General features: G+C 46.1%; 2 protein-coding genes across 2 annotated transcripts in view; one reads left to right on the forward strand and one right to left on the reverse strand.

Annotated features, from left to right (window-relative positions):
• LOC119234771 (collagen alpha-1(I) chain-like) overlaps positions 1-16,715 on the reverse strand; it is a 36,974-nt gene extending 20,259 nt beyond the window's left edge. Inside the window, exon 1 of the mRNA XM_037497770.1 lies at positions 15,560-16,715. Within this exon, the coding sequence (XP_037353667.1) occupies positions 15,560-16,715 (1,156 nt within the window). The remainder of the gene's footprint in view (positions 1-15,559) is intronic.
• INPP4B (inositol polyphosphate-4-phosphatase type II B) overlaps positions 15,780-19,315 on the forward strand; it is a 543,252-nt gene continuing 539,716 nt past the window's right edge. The window contains exon 1 of the mRNA XM_054690015.1: positions 15,780-15,826. The gene's annotated coding sequence lies outside the window, so the exon portion shown is untranslated. The remainder of the gene's footprint in view (positions 15,827-19,315) is intronic.

The raw sequence follows: 19,315 nt of genomic DNA on the forward strand, positions 1-19,315 counted from the left end.
TTAATTAGAAATACTTTTCTGAATTTTCCAGGGAGTATTAACAATTGAAATTAGAACAAGAATTATTTGAACTGACCACAAAACAGCGCAGTGCTGGACTCTGCCATTTGTAGGGTTCGGCTTCCTCGAAGGTCGCCCTCACCAGTGGGAGCCAATGAGTTAAAATCCTTTTATCTTTACTTCTTTATGAAATGCCTACTTTATTACTGTAATCAAAATTTCACACTTAAACCTTGCATTACTGTATCAAAATCATGCCTTTCCAGTGGCAATTTCAGTAGTGTAACAAAAAGCAGTGTACTTTCACATCTGTAGATTAGTATAGATAAACAAGGCAAAGAAACTTCAGATATTTTATTTTAATTAATTAATTAATTAATTTTTTAAAAAGATTTATTTATTTATACAAGAACTGGGGTACAAGCCAGATGTGCGGGAGGGTGAGAGGATTCACCAGAGACAGAGTGGGGAACACAACAGGCAGACTGAAGAAATACACTGCTGAGGGGAGCAGCGGGCGAGACAGGAGAGGTCTGCCTTGCCATGTGGGATTCTTGTCCACCAGCCGGGATCGAACCCGCGCTGCAGAGGCTGCGGACAGCTTCACAGTGTGGTGCTCAACCGCCTGCACCACCAGGGAGGCCCAACTTCAGATATTTTAAATAACTTTTTTTCTTTTTTGGTAGAAGACATGTAACTCATTTATGCACCGTTAACTGAATTTCTATGTGGCATTTAAATTGACATTTTCACTCAGGTTTCTTCTGTTTTTGTGTCTTGTTAGTGAATGGGTTTTTTAATGTCCTAATGTCATAAGGTCTTTAGGAAACACCTTGTATCTTAGAATTAAAAATTGCAATCCCTGTAGCTGTTTTTCTCAGCAAAGGCAAAGGGTGCCGTGTCTTTTGGAGACATTGCTTCTGAGGTGGGAATAAAATATTTTGACCTTTTATTGCAACATTCATGAGTTGGAAGAACTTCATTTATTTTAGGTAAAGAGCAAATGGAGCATTGCCTGTTTTCAGTAATTCAAGAGTGACTGGAGTCACCTACATCTTGCCAGCCAATAGTCTTTTATAGTGTTTTCCATTTAGGAAACTGTTGCGCTTGTCTCTAAAATTCAGTGGTTGTTAGCTAGTGATTTGAGCATGTTCTCTCTCTCTCTCTCTCTCTCTCTCTCTCTCTCCCCCCCTGTATGACTTCAGTCCAGTTACTGGTGAGCTATAGTCATAAAAAAAAAAAAAAAAAGTGCCTAAAACGTTTCCTTTCCAATAGGAAGGACATTTTCTTCAAAACTGAGAAATCTTTCAAAAATTGACTCAAATGTAAAATAATTAGAGTCTGATGCTTCCTCTAGCATAATATATAAATGAGAGAAAAATGGCTTAAGGTCTATTTGATATTAAATCAACTCTATAAGTACGATGATATATATGAGCAAGCACCTAGCTTGCTCATATATAAAATTAAGTACACGGGTAATCTCTGTACCTACTTTCATTTTAAAGGGAAAAGTCACAGTATTAATTGGACAAAGGTAAGAAAAAAATTGTCACTTCCACCGTAGTCTCTAGTCACTTTTGAAGGCCCTATGTCACCTCTAAGTCATACTTAGAAAGCTAAGTTTCCTAGTTTGTTTAGACCACATGGAATTATGGACACCTAAAAATTAAGATCATGAGGTGTTTGAGTTATCTTGAATCTGTACAAGCCAAGTAGAAGCAAATCTCAGTATGGCAACTTTAGTCACTGGGATTCACCACTGCTGCTCTGAACAATCGATATAAATTGCTGCATAATTAGCCCAACTGCAGTAATCCATTGATCACCAAGATGAGCTGCGGGAAACCAGAGCCATCAGTCCTGTCTGCTGTGGCACGCTTTGTTAACCCTGTGCAGACCTGGACGTAAACACTGGGGCGTGTAAAGTCCACCACATAGTTTGCTTTGAAAAACAGTATGGCAACAATTAAAAGGGGACTTCAAAACAAATAGAAATGTCTGTTTTTAAGGGTTTGTGATAGCACATGAGGTGGGCTTGGGAGTCTAGCTATTGAGGGACCCGATTTCCTATTACTCTTGGCAAAGAAAGACAGAGTCAATTAGCGCCTTTCCTAGTCATGACCTCCTTAAAAGAAAAAAAGAATGACTTAAGGATAGTGGTGATAGTGGGGGAGACAACGTGTTGATTTTAAAAGCAGCATGGAAAGAGACATTCTGAGTGATATTAATAACTTGCGAAAGTTATGTAATTTCAGAAGGCTAACCTGGGAGCAAGCCAAGATTTATTTTTAGAATCAGACGTGTCAGACACATTTACACAAAGCCAATTTCCTCACTCATCAGAGATAGAAACCTTGGGACTATATGGTGTGTACCCAATTTCTAATATATATATATATATATATATATATATATATATATATATATACACACACATATATATATATAGAGAGAGAGGTTATTTTCAAATAAAATGTCTATTTTATTGGTGGCATAGGCAACAATTCAACAAAATCTCAAACAGAAATAAAACAGAGTACTTAAAACCTATACTGTGCATAACATCAAGAATAAAATTCTGGAATGGACCAGTTATTAGGAATATTCAGCATAACTGGGAAAGCTACCATTTTCTGAGTTCTTCTTAAATTCTCCTTGATCCACAGAGAAAGGTCATGGAGTAGTGTGGGTAAAAGCAATCTCTGATTCACTGAGAAAAAAAGATCTTTATGAAATCTAATTGTGTGCAGGAAGAAGTTATATAATTCATTTTGTACTAGATTCCTCAGAAAAATCTTAAGTTCAAACATAAAGCCTCCAGAGTCAAGGCTTTTGGAAGAAAAGAGATCAACTAATTAGTGCAAATCTGGTTAACTGAGGATAACTGATCTGCATAATTACTGTTCTTTTGGGAACAAAAGGAAATAATTGAATCAGAAAAAGTACACATTCTTGTACATGGACCTGATTTAAAAGAAATATTTAAGTAATTATTAGCTGTTTCTTATATGTAAACTCAATAAATATTAATACTGTTGTTGGTAAATTTGTGAGAAATTTGTGAGAAATGATATGGACTTCTTTGAAAATTTAGAATCTATTCTAAACATTCTGTTTAGACTGATGCTATTAAAATACTTTATCAGTACATCATTAACTTTGACACAATGTATTCTATTTGGCTGCATTGGGTTGGGTATATTGATAGAATTCTAGCGCCTTCTATGGAGTAGGCATTATGAACAGGACAGCAGCAGGGGGAGGAAAGTTCAGCCTAATGACAAGAAAACTGCACTATAAGTTTATGTATGACGAGAGGCAGAACACAATGCTCTACGAAAGTAGTTCACCTTGAGGAGGAATTTTAATACCAAATGACAGGTGTGGGCAGGTGGTGGTAGGAGCATTTGTCTCACAGGTGAAGATGGACAGTCGAGGAGCACTCAGGGCACAGAGACGTGAGTCAGGTAGCCATCAGGAGGTGCAGAGTTCTGGTCTCAGGAAGTCCCTGGAGGGGACAACTTCCTCAAAGTCTATCTCTACTTTTTTCCAGTGTGGTTGCCTGTATTGCCAGGGCTGGGGGGCGCTGAGCCAAAATCTACATCTTCCACATGTGATTTCAAATGTTCTGCTTAAGCTACCATCATAGAATCAGGCATGTCCACAGTCACTTGTGGGAAGCTCTGTCTTGTAGGAACTGACAGTCAGAAAGTAGAAACAGGATCTGATCTTTCTGGTGCTGAACTTGCAAGGTCAAGTGGGTTCATAGACTTTGCAAGTCCCTTATGTGACTTCTCTTCTCTGGCATTTGTTGGAAAAAATGGAACCAGAAAAGCTGAGATATGGACATTTGGTAGATTCCTGTCTCTCTGAGTATCATGATAGTCCAAATATGGTTAAGTGTTCCTTGAAAGCAGAAGTTAACTTGTTTCCTATTTTGAGGAGCTTTCCTTTCTTGCTGGAAGGCCCAGTAATGACTTCCTCCAAGGGAATTAAGTCAGTGGAGCTGCTAGTCCTTGTGTGCCCCACACCCCAGCATTGCTAGAATCAAATCCCAGCAAGCCAGTATGGTGGGAAAGCTGGTGGGAAAAGGTTTATACAACAGAAAGAATCACAAGATTTTGCTCATTCTCAATGGCAAACTCTTATAGTGTGTGTGGGAATGGATTCCGAGGGTGCCAGACCAAGAAGAGGGAAGCATAATTTTAGATCGGGTTGATTATTATTTTGCATTGGGTGCTCTTGCCAGAGATTCCAGATTCAATATGCTCACTTGAGCTGCTCAAAATGTTTGATAGAAACGTGGATATGGTGGTAGCCAATGCTTCAGTTATGATGCCAGAAATATCAGGGGATAATGGAGAGGCGGGATTAAAGATAAGGAATATTGGGGTATATTTATGATATTCAAATCACTCATCTATGCCTAAGTATGCCCCACGAGACAGCCCAAAGGGCACTTCCTTCGTCTAGACAAGGCCTATATCAATGAATACCTTGAAAATAGTGGGAGTAGCTGTCCTTCTAGGCCAGGCTGATGTAGAAGCTGCTGTTCATGAACAGGACTCTCCACTCCTCTGAGGGTGGTGGGGTCTTGGGTGGCAAAGTGCAGGGGATAACACAGGATCAAAGACTCAGGCAAAATGGGTGTGGTTACCATAAAGGGGGGAGGAGGGCTAGCATGATTACAGGGTGGCTGTGAGGGATATTTCACAGCTCACTCATCAGGAGGTGCCTACAAGCCTACACTGAAGGTGAGCGCATTCCTCTTTTGTCATCCTCGTTGCTCTGTGTGAGCTGAAACCTAACCAAAGCAAAGCTCTAGGCACCTGGATAACTCTTGTTGAGAGAAGTGGCCTCTTACTGGTTCTGGGGCCCATATATAGCCGTGAACAACTGAGGAAGCTCTACAAGAGAGTGCCACAGGCACTGAGGAGCTTCCTCCTGGCCCCCCTGAGGAGGACCTGCAGGCTCTGTCCAGGGGATGTGCAACCCCAGTCTCTGCAGGTTGTTGACATGGGGCTAGCTAATGTTAATTCCAGGGGATCCAGAAGGCCGCTGTGTGCGCTGCTGAGGGGGGAGGTTATCGAGGTCAGGGCCTCCACATGGTGATGGGGTCTGAGTTTGCCTCCCAGTGGCTCACTGTGGACCTGTGGTGAAAAATTTTGGGGTAACTTTCCCAGTTTCCACATGCATGGCTGGAATAGATGCAGAGCTGGAATAGATGGTGTCCACAGTGTCCACTTTGACTTCCTAACCATGGAGCTAAGGCTCCAAGGAGCCTCTGTGCTGAGCTGGTGTATAAGAGTAAACTCAAATCCTCCCACTTGGCAGCCGAGGAGTAGAGGTGCGGCAGTGGGCTAGGGGCTACATTAACTCTGTCTTTGTGGTTGTTTAGTTCTGGGATTGGCGAACTTTTCCTATAAAGGATAAAATAGTAACGATTTTAGGCTTTGCAGGCCACATGTATTCTCTGTTGCATATTCTGCCCCCTCTTATTTTATTTTATTTTTTAAAATCCCGATGAAGTAAATGTCCTTCTTAATTTGCAAGCTTTATGAAAACAGGCTGTCGGGCAGACGTGGCCCCCCGGGCATAGTTTTCTAGCCCGCTTTGGCTCCTCAGCCGTCTCACCAGTCCTCAGGTCGTGCGGCCCCACATGGGCGACACGGTCACCACCGACCCAGGGAGCAGAAAGTAGACCTGCGCGTCTTGGTAAGAGACATCAGTGTCAAAAATGGATGATGAATGCTGTGGCACTCGTGACCTATGTCTATGACATGGAGCTAGTTTACAGAAAGTTGTTTTTAATTCTGGGTTTCAGAAACAAGGAGAAACCAACTTAAGAGAACTGGACATGTGCTCTGAGAAGGAAGAATAGTAAGGGTGTCTTGAAGCTGCCCGATCCGCGCCCCCGCCCCCCCAGTGATATGGTTGTCCTCAAATCCTTCCCACCAAGGGCCTTTGGGACTGAGATGCGGTAGAATCTGCAGAGGTGTCAAGGGGCATGGTGCCAAGGACAGGAGGGTGCCGAGCTCAGGGCCGGGCCGGATGGGCTGGGTCCTGCTGTATTGATTTTGAGCCCCTTTCACCCATGAGTCATTTTGATTGGGGGTGTTTGACGTTGAGATGAAGCAAGTACAAATTACTTTAATCCTAGTCCTCAGATTCCCAGGGAAAAACTAGCTATCGGCAATAAAAAAGAGCTCAGTTCCAAGGGAATTGTAGAGAAACGTTCAGAGATTGCTATAGACCTTATAATTGTGTCATTGTGCAAGCAGAGATGACTTTTCTTCTTTATTCAGTTTAAGAACAGTTTAAATTGGTTTGTGCATAATAAAAATTTAGCCTTTCATCAATACTTGGATAAATAAACTGCAGCCTCCCCGGAACATAGATTATCAAGGGACGATCAGGCTGTGGCTTACTATTTCACGTAGTGTGCTTTCTCTTTCCCAACTAATAGCCGCAATGGCATGCTTTGTCATAAAAGGCAGAGCAAACACTGCATGGCGTTTTCCTTGTTTTAGAAAGACAAAGCTCACAACGAGGACATATTAGGAACCTGACCTGGATGGAGAGCACTCGACATTCTTATTGCCCTGTTGGCTTAACCCCATCTATGAATGAGGTTGGTCGTGGTGACAAGTACTTAAACCTCTTTTTGATTCTGTGACCTGTAGCAGAAACATATTTCACTGGCTGGTGTAGGTTTTTGCCAAATGCTATTTTCTCACGAATTTGAATGTGTTTTGGTTTCATTAAGGACCTTTTCTAGCCTTTGCCCAATATTCCTCTCAAGCTGAAACCCCCCAGTGCCCAAGTCCTTGGTTTTACGAAATGTCTTTTGAAGTTTGGTAAAGGAGACAGATGCAGTGTCTCTCTCATCCACCATGCCTCACCCTCAGCTCAAAGCCAGTCTTCAGGAAACATCATCATCTTCAGCAATTTCCTAAGGCCTAGACTGAGGACAACTTTTTCTATATTGTTAACGTAGAGCTGTTTGCTTCCTTATTATTTTGCATGTTCCACTGTAGAATAATCTTCTTTTGGCTTTATCATTATAAAATGCCACCAAAATACTATTTTTTCCCCCAGATAAAAAGCAATTGGACCACATGATTTAAGTTAATCTTGCATTTGAAAAACTTGTTAAAATATTCAGTTGTAAAATAGTGGTATTCACTGCTCTCTGCTGCCACTCACCCCTGAGTGCCCCTCCTATCAAGCCTCTTAAAAAGCACTCTTGTCTACTCTCAACTAGAACTTTTGGTTGCAAAATCAGAAAAACCTAACTCAGGCAGGGAAGTTTTTTATTTTTCTGTAATAAAAAGCATGAAGTGAATCACTCATTTGTTTTCATTATAACTTTCATGAAACTGAAATTCAGTCCTATAAAATGTTACTTCATTTTAGACCAAATAAAATGGTTGTCTTCGGTTGTCTTTTCACATTGATGAATGTCCTCAACCTTTTTCTAAGGTTTCAAATGATCCTATTTGCCCGTAAGTGCTGTGTTTCAAAGGAAGAACATTTTTGAGCTATCTATAATGATTTCTCAGCTTTTACCTTAGAGAATATTGCAATGTATTCTGTGTGAGATGCTTTTATTCTGTTTATAAAGAAAAATATCTGTAACTTATATTTTTCTGGAATATGTCATAGAAACCAATACTCCAATGAATATTAAAGTTACTTGGGAATTTCCAAAGCCTTCATAAAGCTAGTAATTATGCATGTGTGTATGATGGACACTCATTCATTTGCACATTCATCTGTTTTTGTCACATGGATAAAATTTTTGATATAAACCTGATGAACTCTCTCCTCACTGTGACTCAAATTCTCTCTTGGTATCTCCTTTGGCATTATTACCCCATGCAAGGGAAGCACAGTTTCCCCCAGAGAAAGGAAGCTGTGGTACAGGCTTCTTGGTAGAGAATAGGGTAGAGAAGTAGAAACCTGGGAGGGAAGAAAGAGCAGGAAATTTAAAAAAGGGCAGGAAAATGGATGTAATTAGAGGTTAATCTTCAAGGGGAGAGAGTAGATATAGGGAGATACGTTTGGAAGAACCCCAAACATGGCGTGTCTCAGAGAAGTTTCACACTCAACTTGGTGTTATAGAGCACTGACTGGAAGGTTCGCTATAGATGGCTTCCATGTTCATGTGCCACATATGGGCCCGAGTTTCTGAGGCCCCGTGAGGAAGGCAGAAGTGCCGAGGACATGGTGGCTTAGAAGATGCCTCAGGACTGAATAAATCCTCATCCAAGCAAAAAACCTGAAAGAGCTAGAGAGGACCCTACAAGCTGACTTAAAGTTTTCAGCAAGTGTTGTGAGAGGTTCAAGTTGGATTTAAGAAGAAATAAATATAAAATTCCCTATGCTCTAAGTTCTCAGACTCTCCTGCACTCTTCACATCTGTTACATAAAGCTAAATAAAACTTGGCTTCTACACTCAGGGGATTTTGTGATCCAGGAAGGACAAACAACACAGAAAGTGACACAACCGAGGCAGGGTCAGTGCTCGGGGAGCAGGGACAATGGAGACGGTCTCCTCAGAGCCTGCGCTGTTCAGTCACACCCGAAGGATGGGAGTTTTTACCTGGCAGTGTCACATTCTCGGTGCTAAAATGCCTGCCTGTGGAATTCATGCCAATTATGTTCCCTAAAATCCCTCACTCATCAAATGCCATCTGAAAAGTTCTCTGATTCTTTCAAGTAGATTTGATTTCTCCTCCTTCCTCATTTTTGTGGCCCTTTGGCTTCATATCTCACCTTGTTTTGTTCCCGTTTGTATACTTGCCTTGTCCTCTCATTTAAATGCTCATCTCTGTGATCCCTTCCCTGGAACTCATATGTAGCAGACACTCAGTAAATGTGATTTTGAAAGGAAATTGAGTAATAAGTAATAGGGGATAATTTTAGGAAATCTACTCTATACCTACTGCACAATGAACTCTCTGAAGACTAAGGTTATCCCTTCACTATTTTGCTCCCAGAATTGAGCACATTCCCTGGCAAAAAGAGGTGTTCAGTGAAGGTTTATTAGAACTGAAGAGACAAGAAAGATCCAATTCTTCTTACTTGCTCTGGTGATCACATCTGGTCTATTCCACCCTAAACGAGGTCACCAGGAGATAGTAGGACCTGATTATACTCAGGAAGGCAAGATCCTGGATGATAATTTCATAGGAAGAATCGATGTATAGTAAGTTAGGGTGAAAAGGATATATTTGTGTGTTCAGATGTGGAAGGCGAGAGAGAGACATTGATGAACAAAATGTAATAAGATGTTCAGAAATAGTGTGTTTATCTCTGGAAAGAACTGATTGCTCCAATCAATAGCCCTGATTACCAAAACATTTTCTACAAATGTATCCTCTCTATGTGCATCTCCTTCACTCTATGCCACTAGCAACATAATTAGGTAATAAAAAATGTTTGCTCGAAAATGGAAGAAGAAAAATAATTAATTCAAATGTTTTGATCTTAATGACATCTGTATAAAAAAATCTTTATATTTCCTCAAGTGAAGTGACATAACACTGTCACCTTTGAGCCCTTTTCTCCTTGAATGCAGCTGTGTCTATCTGGTGACTATCTAATTTCTCCACTTATGAGTCTATAATTTTTTCTGGCATTTATTAAACATAATCATGAAAAATACAATACTGTAACTTATAGAGACTATTCTCTTTAAGAAAATAGAATTTCAGACAATACCTTAGTGGAAATTATATGTATTAGCAGGTGCTTTTCAGATAAAAAGATTCTTTATGTAACCACATGTAAAGAACCAGATCTCCTACAGCAAATAAGTTTAATCTGGATTCAAACATAGATGCCATTCATTGAGACCTATGTGTGTCCTAAAAATACATTAAAAATGTGAAGTGTAAAGCTGTATTTTTAGAAGTCAGTAGTCTTTAAATCTCAAGTGTAAAAAAGTACTTTTTACATAATTTTTCTGCAATAAAATTAACTTGTAAGCACTCATTTGAACTTAGAAACAGAAAACTTATTTTCCTTTTGCTACCCCTCTCTGCTAACATGAACCGAGTCTGCCTGGTATGTATGAAATATACCCAGATTATTTACTTTCTTTCTTTTGCCTTTTTTAATCATCTCCCCCCCATTTTTAATCTTCTAAAAATTGTCTTATTGTCTCTGTCTTACGTAGTTTAAAATACTGTGCTAACTTCTTCCTTCTTCACTTCTGGAGTAGCTTATAGGTTCAGTAGAGACTGAAGAAGCAGTAAGACTTTGGGGGAATGTCTCAGTGTTGATGACTTTGTCAGTTTCTGAAGATATGACTGACTTCTGCCTCCCAGGTGCTTGTGAAGCACAACACAGATGGGGTCATTGCCCCTGACTATTCCGGGGCGTGCTGTGGCCGCAGGTTGATGCCTGCTATGTGAGGTGCCACAGGTTTGCAGCCACACCTTGCAGGCCAGTCAAGAGGATGCACTGTGCCTTGGTACTTGACTTGGTTACCTCCCGTGGCCTCTTTCCTGTCCTGCTGGCTCTCTCTCTGGACTAACCTCTAGGTCTGTGGCTCACAGAAGCCCCAGATCTTTCCTCACCATGTGGGCTCCATGGGAACCTCCTGGCTGAGCAGGCTGCAATCCTCAGCCTGTTGGATCTGGATAAGCCACATTACCATTTCTGTTTCCACTTCACACCCTTGCTTATTGTGTTCTTTTACTAAGACTGTGATCTTCAAAATACTCCAATGGGAAAATGGGATACAAAAATGTTTTCTTTGTTTCTTAACTTAAAGGGGCAGTCTGTATCCCAGCTCCACCCCAGACTTCCCAGAGTCTGATGCAGTGCGTGTGTAATGGGCGGAACAGTGTGTCAGTGTGCTCCCCCCAGCCCCCGCTCATATGGCAGGCCTAACCCAGCACCTCCCAGTGTGTCTGTGTTTGGAGACAGGGTCTTTAAAGAGATAATAAGGCTACAAGGTGGCTGTTAGGGTGGGATCTGGCCCAATCCTTCTGTGTCCTTTTAAAAAGAGGAAATTTGGGTGCACAAAGAGAAAGACAGCTAACGGCACTCAGAAGGAAGGCCAGGTGAGGACACACGAGGAGGTGGCCTGTCTCCATACCTCGCAGAGAGGCCTTTGGGGAACAAGCCCAGCTGGTCTCTTCTTGGCTTCCAACCTCCAGAACCGTGAGAAGCACATTTGTTGTTTAAGCCCTGTTGGTGGTATGTTGGCTTAAGAGTCCCAGCAAACCAGTAAACAGCCTGCTCTGCCTTGAAGCTCCCCTTCCCTTCAGCAGGTCTGTCTTTTTTTCTGACCTACAGTCCATTCACATGAGGGCGGAGTGGGTGGCCTGGCCAGGGCCTTACCGCTAGCGCACCTGTGCTCCAGGGCCCCTCTCCCTACCAAGGCTTTGGCTTATGCCCACTGGATATTTGATTTTTTGTTTGTTCAAGAATCTGGACTTTTGTTTCCCTGGTTCACATGGGATTAAATGGAGTAAGACAAAAGAAACATATTTGAAGTTCCAGATCTCAAATAATTGGGTATATATCGTCCCATCGTAAATATGTGTGTGCACGCGCTCATATGTTCTTTTTCTGGGGGGGAGTCCATAGCTCCCTTCAAAGTCTTCAAGGAGTTTATGACCACAACTGTATTAAGATTCACCACCCTATTATGTTTGAAATATGATACAATTCCAAATGTATGGTTTCTATACATTTTAGAGATGACTATTATGTAAATGAGAGAGGAATGTTTGTCTTCAATATCCCACTCATTTGTCATTAAAAAAAAAATCTCTTAGACAGTTTGCCATGGAGAAAGAACCTAAGTAAACGGTCTGTGAAATACTTGATTCCTTCCTCATGCTCATCCAGTCCCATGTCCAGAGACCATAAAATCGTATCGCTACTTCTACTATTTCAGGCCCTCTTAGTGCACAGCACCAGCATTGCACCTCCCTCAGCATTTCCACGTGCATATGAATTCGCACACAAACAGTTCATTGCTCTTTGTGTTTCTCCCCTGACCCTCCTCCCTCTGCCTTTTGTGGCCTTAAGTCATGGAACCACAAGGATTAGGAGACAGCAGTGATCAGGAATGACCTCTATGCCTCGCCATGTTCTGGGATTATTTTTATCTTTCCCTTCCCCCTGCTTGAGCCCACCACAGCTGTCTGGTCCACCTGATTATTACAGCAGCTGCTATGTGTGTGCAACTTGACCTCCAACCCCTGACCATGATTTGGTCCAACCCCTCCAACCCCTGCACTGGGATTTGGCAACTGAATCAATCTTGGTAGTTGCTTGAGAATTTGGAACTGGCTCCTACATTATGAAGTGCAAGAGCTGCTGGTAACCATGCAACCCAGTGCCCACCAGAGGAACAGAACAGGTCTGTATGGTGAGAACAGAGCGTGAAGCAGGTAGTGTAGTGGGGGGAAGGGACAGATCCAGTCTTCAGGGCATGTCCCTATTTCCTGGTTGTCCCTGACGACGATGAGCTCTACTCCTGGTCCCTCTTGCACAGGCAGGTCCTTTGACTATGGTTTCAACTTGGCTCGAATTTCTCCTTCTGATAATGTCTGTCAGTTTAAACACACACACGAACACATGCACACACACAAGAGATGATTTTAATGTACGAATATCAAGGCTTAACTCTTCCAATGTTACGTTTTTAGAAATCAGGATGAAAACCATGACTTGATGTTCAAAGTTAGTGTTTATATCAATGACCAACCTGGGTTAAAAAAAAAAAAAACACCTATGTCACACCTGATGCTTTCTTTAGGAAAGATTTTTTAACAATGATAGATCATAAAAGTGCCACGTCTTCCTTGTATTACACCAATCTCACCTGAAAAATCTCCAAGAACAATGAAACTATACGATGCAAAAGTAGGAGCTTCTTCCCCGAAAAGAGGGGTGTGACGCCAGCCCTATAGATCCTGGCTTGAGTTTATTGCTTTAGACAGCCAGGGGACTACTGGGAATCACCTTTGACCTCTGGCCCTACAAAGATATTTCAAGAGGAAATGAGAAAATATTTTGTCTTTCATTGGCAAATGGAGTTATGCTTTGGGGGCACAAGTGGCTAAAGTTCAGGGTTTGTGAAAGTGGATGCTGAATGAATTTAATAAACCATAGAAACATCTGAATCCTCTAGGCTTAGTCAAGAAAAATGCCATCAAATAACTTAAAAAAGGTAAATATCAGGCTAATTGATGGATTTTTTTTTAAAAAGATTTATTTATTTATTTATACAAGCACTGGGTACAGTCAGAGGCGCGGGAGGGTGAGAGAATTCACCAGAGCCAGAGCGGGGAGCAGAGCAGGCAGAAGGACCGAGGTACACTGCTGAGGGGAGCAGCGGGCGGCAGGAGAGGTCTGCGCGCCATGTGGGACCCTCCTCCGGTGGCCGGGGAGCAGCCGGGGATCGAACCGGCGCTGCAGAGGCTGCGGGCAGCTTCGCAACCCAGCGCTCAACCACTGCGCCACCGAGGAGGCCCTGATGGATTTTTTTTAAATGCCATGCATCTGATATACTCCCCCCCCTTATCTTTTCTCTCTCCACCCCCCCAAATTTACACTTCCTAGATGATGAGCAGAGCTGGTTGTCCTCAGCAGCCCTGTGCAGAGTCTTGGTCAGCATGATGTCTGTCTGGATTTGATTATAATAAGGTTTTTTGATATTCCACTTTAAGTAACCTCATTTTTTTTTTTTTGCACCTCTGTCTTTTAGAGGGAATAGTTTCGTATCTGCACTGAAGTCATCTTCTTCACACACACCCCCCCCCTCCATTTAGAGGACAGATATGTTAACCAACTTTTGAACATAGTAGCGCCTTGATGCTTTCACCCCCTGACGTGCTTTCGTAATTTCTGCATTTTAAGAAAGGACTGAAACTGTTAACCCCTGAGGAAGTTGGGTGCCCTTGCCAGCAGGTCTCTGGAACAGGCGTTGTGTCTTGCTTGGAAGTCATGCTGGCAGGACTCCCTGTTGGAGGAGAAATCTAAGCGGGGGTCAGGGATTTCTTAAGGGTGACCCACATCCCCTCGGGGGACTCACCGTCCCTCACCCTCCTGCTTCTCTGCACCTCCTCACCTAGGAGGGCCCTGAGCATGGCAGGAAGGGTTTGAAGAGACGCCAAGGCAGGGCTGCAGGACTGAGGGAGACAGCGGGCCAAGCGGTTTCTGGCCCATCGTGTTTGTTAATTCATTCTATAAACATTTATTGAAACTACAGCGTGTTAGGCTTTGTTCCAAGCTCCGAGGCAGAGTGATGGGAAAACCAAAACAAAACACTAAAGTCTCTGCTCTCATCGCTAAGGCTTATAACCTGGTGGCCGGGAAACGCGCGTGGCTGGATGGCCGCCTAGCAGGGGTGACCGTGACAGCAGGGGTGACAGCTGGGGGCAGCGCCTGCCTCCCCCTCTTGCACCTGTGAGCCCGGTGCTCATGTTAAGGTCCGTTCAATCCGCGTCACCTTCCGAACTTCGAGATTCCGTCCCCCTGCGAGGCAAATGTCGCGCGTGTGGAGCAGCGCGTTCTGCTTTATTAAAAATGTGAGTCTGAAGGGCCCTGAGGGAGGGCAGGGCCGACAGTGCCCGCTCGGGCGGGCGCCGGGCACCGCCGGCTTCGCTTCCACCTGCGCGCGCGGCCGGGCCTCTCCAGAGCACCGCCAGGTGGCACCTGCGCGGCGCGGACGGGGAGCGGCCTCGGCCCCACACCCCAGGCCGGGAAGACCCGCTGCGCGCCCGCCCTGGGCCTGTCGGGGGGCAGCGGGGGAGTTTCCGCCGGGTTCATCCGCGCGGCCACAGCCCCTGCTGCGCGCTTTCCCGACACCCCAAACACACAGAGCGCGGGGCCGGGTCCGCGCAGCCACCCGGACCGCCCCGGGCGGGTCACACGCCGGGGGAGCAGCTCGGCCTCACCCCAGCCGCGACGTGGGCGCCGGCGCGGGGGGCGTGGGCTGCGCCGAGCTGGAAGGCGGGCCGGGGCGCCGGCTCCCCTCAGTCTGCCGGGCCCCGGCGGGGGTGGCCAGAGAGCCGGTCCCAGGGAGGTGGCAGGCAAGTCCGGGGCCCCGGGTACGGCCTCCAGCTCCCACCCCGGGTCTGGGGCGCGCGGCCGGGGGCCTGTGCCGGCGCCCGCTCCCGCCGACTGTCCCTGTGGCTTCCCGGCCCGGCCGCGGCGTGGCGGCCTCGGGCCACCCTCCTCGCCGATCCGCCGCGGGGCGCCCCCGTTCCACCGGGGCGGCCGGCCGGGGCGCAGGGGGGTCCCGCAGAGAGCCAGGGTGGGGGTGTCGGCCGCGCGGGGCGGCCGTGCTGGGGCAGGAGCGGCAGGAGCTGCGCCCGGGGCGCGCGGGGCGCTGCGGCCGCGCGTGTCCGGCCGCGGGTGGCCTCGGGAGGGGCCGCCGGGGGCGCGGGGCGGGGCGGGGCGGCGCGGCGCGGGGCGGGGCGGGGGCGGGGAAGGCGCGCCGGGGCCGGGGGGCGTGGGAGCCGCGGGAGAGGCCGCCGCGCGGGCGACAACTTCTCCGGGGCGCGCGCGGCGGGGCGGGCGGGACCGCGAGGGCAGCGCGGCCGCCGCGCCGCGGAGCCGGAGCCGGAGCCGGAGCGGAGCGCGCGCCTCTGGCCGGGGGAGCCCCGGAGCCGCGGCCCGCGCCCTCGCCCTGCGCCGCGCGCTCGCGGGCTCGGGGTTCCCGGCGCGGAGCCGGGCTCGGGTCTATAAATAGCGGGTTCCGCTCCCGCCCGGCGCGCGCCAGCCCCGCGGCGGACGCAGGAAAGTCGGGCTAAAGTGTCCGCCGCCGCCGCGCCCCGGCGCCCCCGCAGAGGTAACCACCGCGCGGGCCGGGCTCGTTGGGGTGCGGGCGGCGGGCGGGCGGCGGGGCGTCGCGGGCGCCGGAGCGGGGCCGCGTCCTGGCGGGGGCGCCGGCTGCTTGGCCTCAAGTTCTCGGTCTCGCCGCCGCGGTGGCCGCTCCAGACCTGGCGCCTACGGGTGGGGGCGCCGCCTCTCCTTGGCGGCTGGGGTCCCCCGCCTCGGCGCTTGCCCTCTCGCCGCGCGCCCCTGGGCCCGCCCGGCGCGCGGTCGCCCTCCCCCTCGCGGCCCTGCGCCCCGAACTCCGGCCGCGCTGACCTTCCGGCTGCGCCCACCTGCGCGGCCCCTGGAGAGGCTGCGCGGCCCGGGCTCGCTGGGGCTCGCTTCCCGCGGGGCTCGGGGCGGAGGTGGGCGCGAGGTGACCGGTGCTGGGGGCTTAGTCGCCCCATTTCCTCGATTTTCCTAAAGGTCCCTCTGCTCCACCCCACCCCGCCGCCCGCAGCTCGTCGGGCGGGGAAGCCGGGCACGTCCCCTGCTGGCCCGGGGCGGCGCGTCCTACGCCGGGGGGTCCCGCTAAAGGGGTTCGAAAGTGCGGGCCTCGGTGGGAGCGCGCGGTGCAGTAGCTGGGGGTCTGGCTGCGCCGCAGGCTCCCCCAGCTTCTGGCGCCTCTGACCCCCGGGCCCGGGCAGGGTGTCGTGGAGCCAGGGGCTGGCGCCCCAGCGGACTTTCGGGCAGGCGGCGGGCAGCGGGCGGGGGTGCTGGGGCGCCAGAGACCTGTCCGTGCCCCCCCTCCGCCCCTGAGACATCGCTTCCCTTGGGCTGGTGGTTTGCGCCCTGGGGACCGCGCAGAAGGACCTGGCGGTTTCTGTTTGGGCAAGAGGTTTCACAAGGATGAGGATGTGCATATTGATTAGGTAGGTGATTGCTGGTGCTGGTGCTGTGCTGCTGCTGCTGCTGCTGGTGCTGGTGGTGCTGGTGCTGGTGCTGGTGCTGGTGCTGGTGCTACTGGTGGACAAAACTTATAGAAAAACCCTCCAGGGTTTCCTATTACTCTCGTGTTAATGATGCAGATTCGCTCCTCTGCTTCTCTCCCCCACTCCCTTTCTTCTCTGGAATCAGCTCTCCTGCCTCTTTCTGAGATGTTATTTGAGGTCATCGCATTTCGTGACTCCAGGTGTTACGTTTGCGTATCTCCTTCCTCTCAGGATGACAGAACTGCTTATAAAGGTGTGGCTCTACGAGAGAAGGAGAAGCCTGAAGGTGGAGGGTAAACGCCTCATCTTCTCAAGGTGGGCAGAGACAGCCCTTTCAGAGGTGCACAACTGCATTCAGAGACCTTCTTGTAGTAGGAATTTTCTTCGTGGGTTCTAGACCATAAATGGTAGTAACCTGACAACGCTAAGGCAGCATAGAAGAAGCCAGAAATCACCAACAGGGCAGCTGTCTGACGGTGTGCAGAAGCTAGAGGACAGAGAAGACTGTACCCTGGGCAGGTGGACCTTGTTTCAGTCGGTGGACAGGTGGATTATCTTGTTTTCCACTGTGACTTACTCAATAGAGCGTGCATGTGGGTCAGAGTGAATGACCAATGACTGAAATAAATGCATGAGTATTAAAAGTTGAACCACATAGATTTGTAGTAATGAAAGGTATTGCAAGGAAATGCTTTTTCAGTGTGTTTCTTTCAAATGTGATTTGGAAGCTTGTCCTTGAAAGGTTATGAAGTGAGCATGAGAAGTAGCTACATGCTCCATGTCATGAGGAGGAAACATATCTTGATTTCAATAATGCTTTATTTTAGAAGCGTTCACTTTGATTTGATAAATCCATATTTATTTGTGATAAACTAATGACTGGTTAGGATGTGCGTATCTATAATTGCATTTTGCTTTTGACCTTTTGATAAAACATTAAAAATAACTTGATAGATCAAGTTTAGTCCTGTCCCTTTCAGCCATTTAAATAGTCACATAGTCAAAGTTATGGCAGAAAATGCTTCTTGAATGTTGAGTCTGAGCTTCACTTTGGGGATGCAAATTGACTGAATAACTTCATTTCACATAAGATTTTTGTTGAAATACTCATAACATAGACTTGCCGGTTAAATTTGATTATAAAATAATGCTATTACATTTCAGTTGTGTGAAATGGAAAATCATTAAGCTTAGGGAAAAGCCAGATATTTGTTCTAAATTGTGTAAATTGAAAGTAATGCATTTCTTTTCTGAGATCTTGGAGCATCTTCTAGCACAGGTAATATAAATCCCCACATGGGTAATAGTTAACTTTCTCTACTTTGAGGCAAAACCCAAGAGAGCAGTTCTCCTAAAGACAGAGAAAAAAGTGCAACTGATCCTGTATCTCTTAGCAACCGAATGAATGTCAGTTTTCAGGTAAGTACCTGACATTGGAGAATACAATGGTAAAAAAATTATAGATTCATAGTTAGTGAGTAAAATGCTTACTGAACGTCTGTTACATTTTCTTATCTCACAGTGAGCAGCCCCCAGCCAGCACTAATACTGGCTATACAAATATAGTTTTTGTAACCTGTATGGAATGAATTCTTATCTTTCACATTCATGGGGATTTCAGTAGATAAAAATATATTTTTTAAAATAGTCTCAAGTTAAATGTTAGTGTTCAGTTAAAAGCTCCATCTCTCTCTTAATTTTTCAACATGTCCTCTCTATCTTTCCAAAGCCCTAGGGAATCTGCTTCATAGACCACTTTGTTACTGCTTCTTATGTTGAGTTTAAAAATCTTTGCTTAGAGAGATCCATAGGAAACACACATTACCTATATCTATAATTCATAGTCAGTCTTAAGATATGAGCCAATTAAACAAATGATTTCCATTCAGACATTTATTTTTTTGATAAATCCAAATGATGATGCTATGATTAAATTTTTTTTTTGTGCAAGATGCACACATATTTTGTTTCCCAAAACTTTAAATGCAATATGGGCCTAAAAAAACATATTAAGATATGTGAGAAAAAATTTACAGCATATTCATGGTCTCAGGCACAACTGTCATTTGAATCAAGACTTGTTGGTTCATTCACTTTTCTCCATTTTCACTACCTAACTGATTAATACACTTATTTAGAAATGTTCTTGAAGTTTCATTATTATAACTACATGGTCTATTTATTGATCTATCTTTTTATCTATCTGCAACTGCAGTGGGATTTTTCTTATATAAGACACAGTTGCAATCACTATCTTATTTCCTTTAAATATCTTGTTATAGATGTAAACCAGAAGGCCAGTGGGATATCTAGGAGTTGCAACTTTAGATTTTTTTTTTCTCATTGACTTTATAGTTGTACCTGACATTGCTCCATCATGATAGATGTAATCCCAACATAATGTGGAGAGTTGAATTGAGACATAGTAAGTATTCTTAAGTCGTGTTTTCCAGCTTGAGTTTCTTGGCTTGGAATATATTGAGTTAACTTCTGTCTTCTGCATTGGGCAACCAGGGCCTCGCTGGTGGCCT

Source organism: Talpa occidentalis, unplaced genomic scaffold (assembly GCF_014898055.3).
Source record: "Talpa occidentalis isolate TD23 unplaced genomic scaffold, MPIMG_talOcc4v2.1 talOcc4.8, whole genome shotgun sequence".
Lineage (NCBI taxonomy): Eukaryota > Metazoa > Chordata > Mammalia > Eulipotyphla > Talpidae > Talpa > Talpa occidentalis.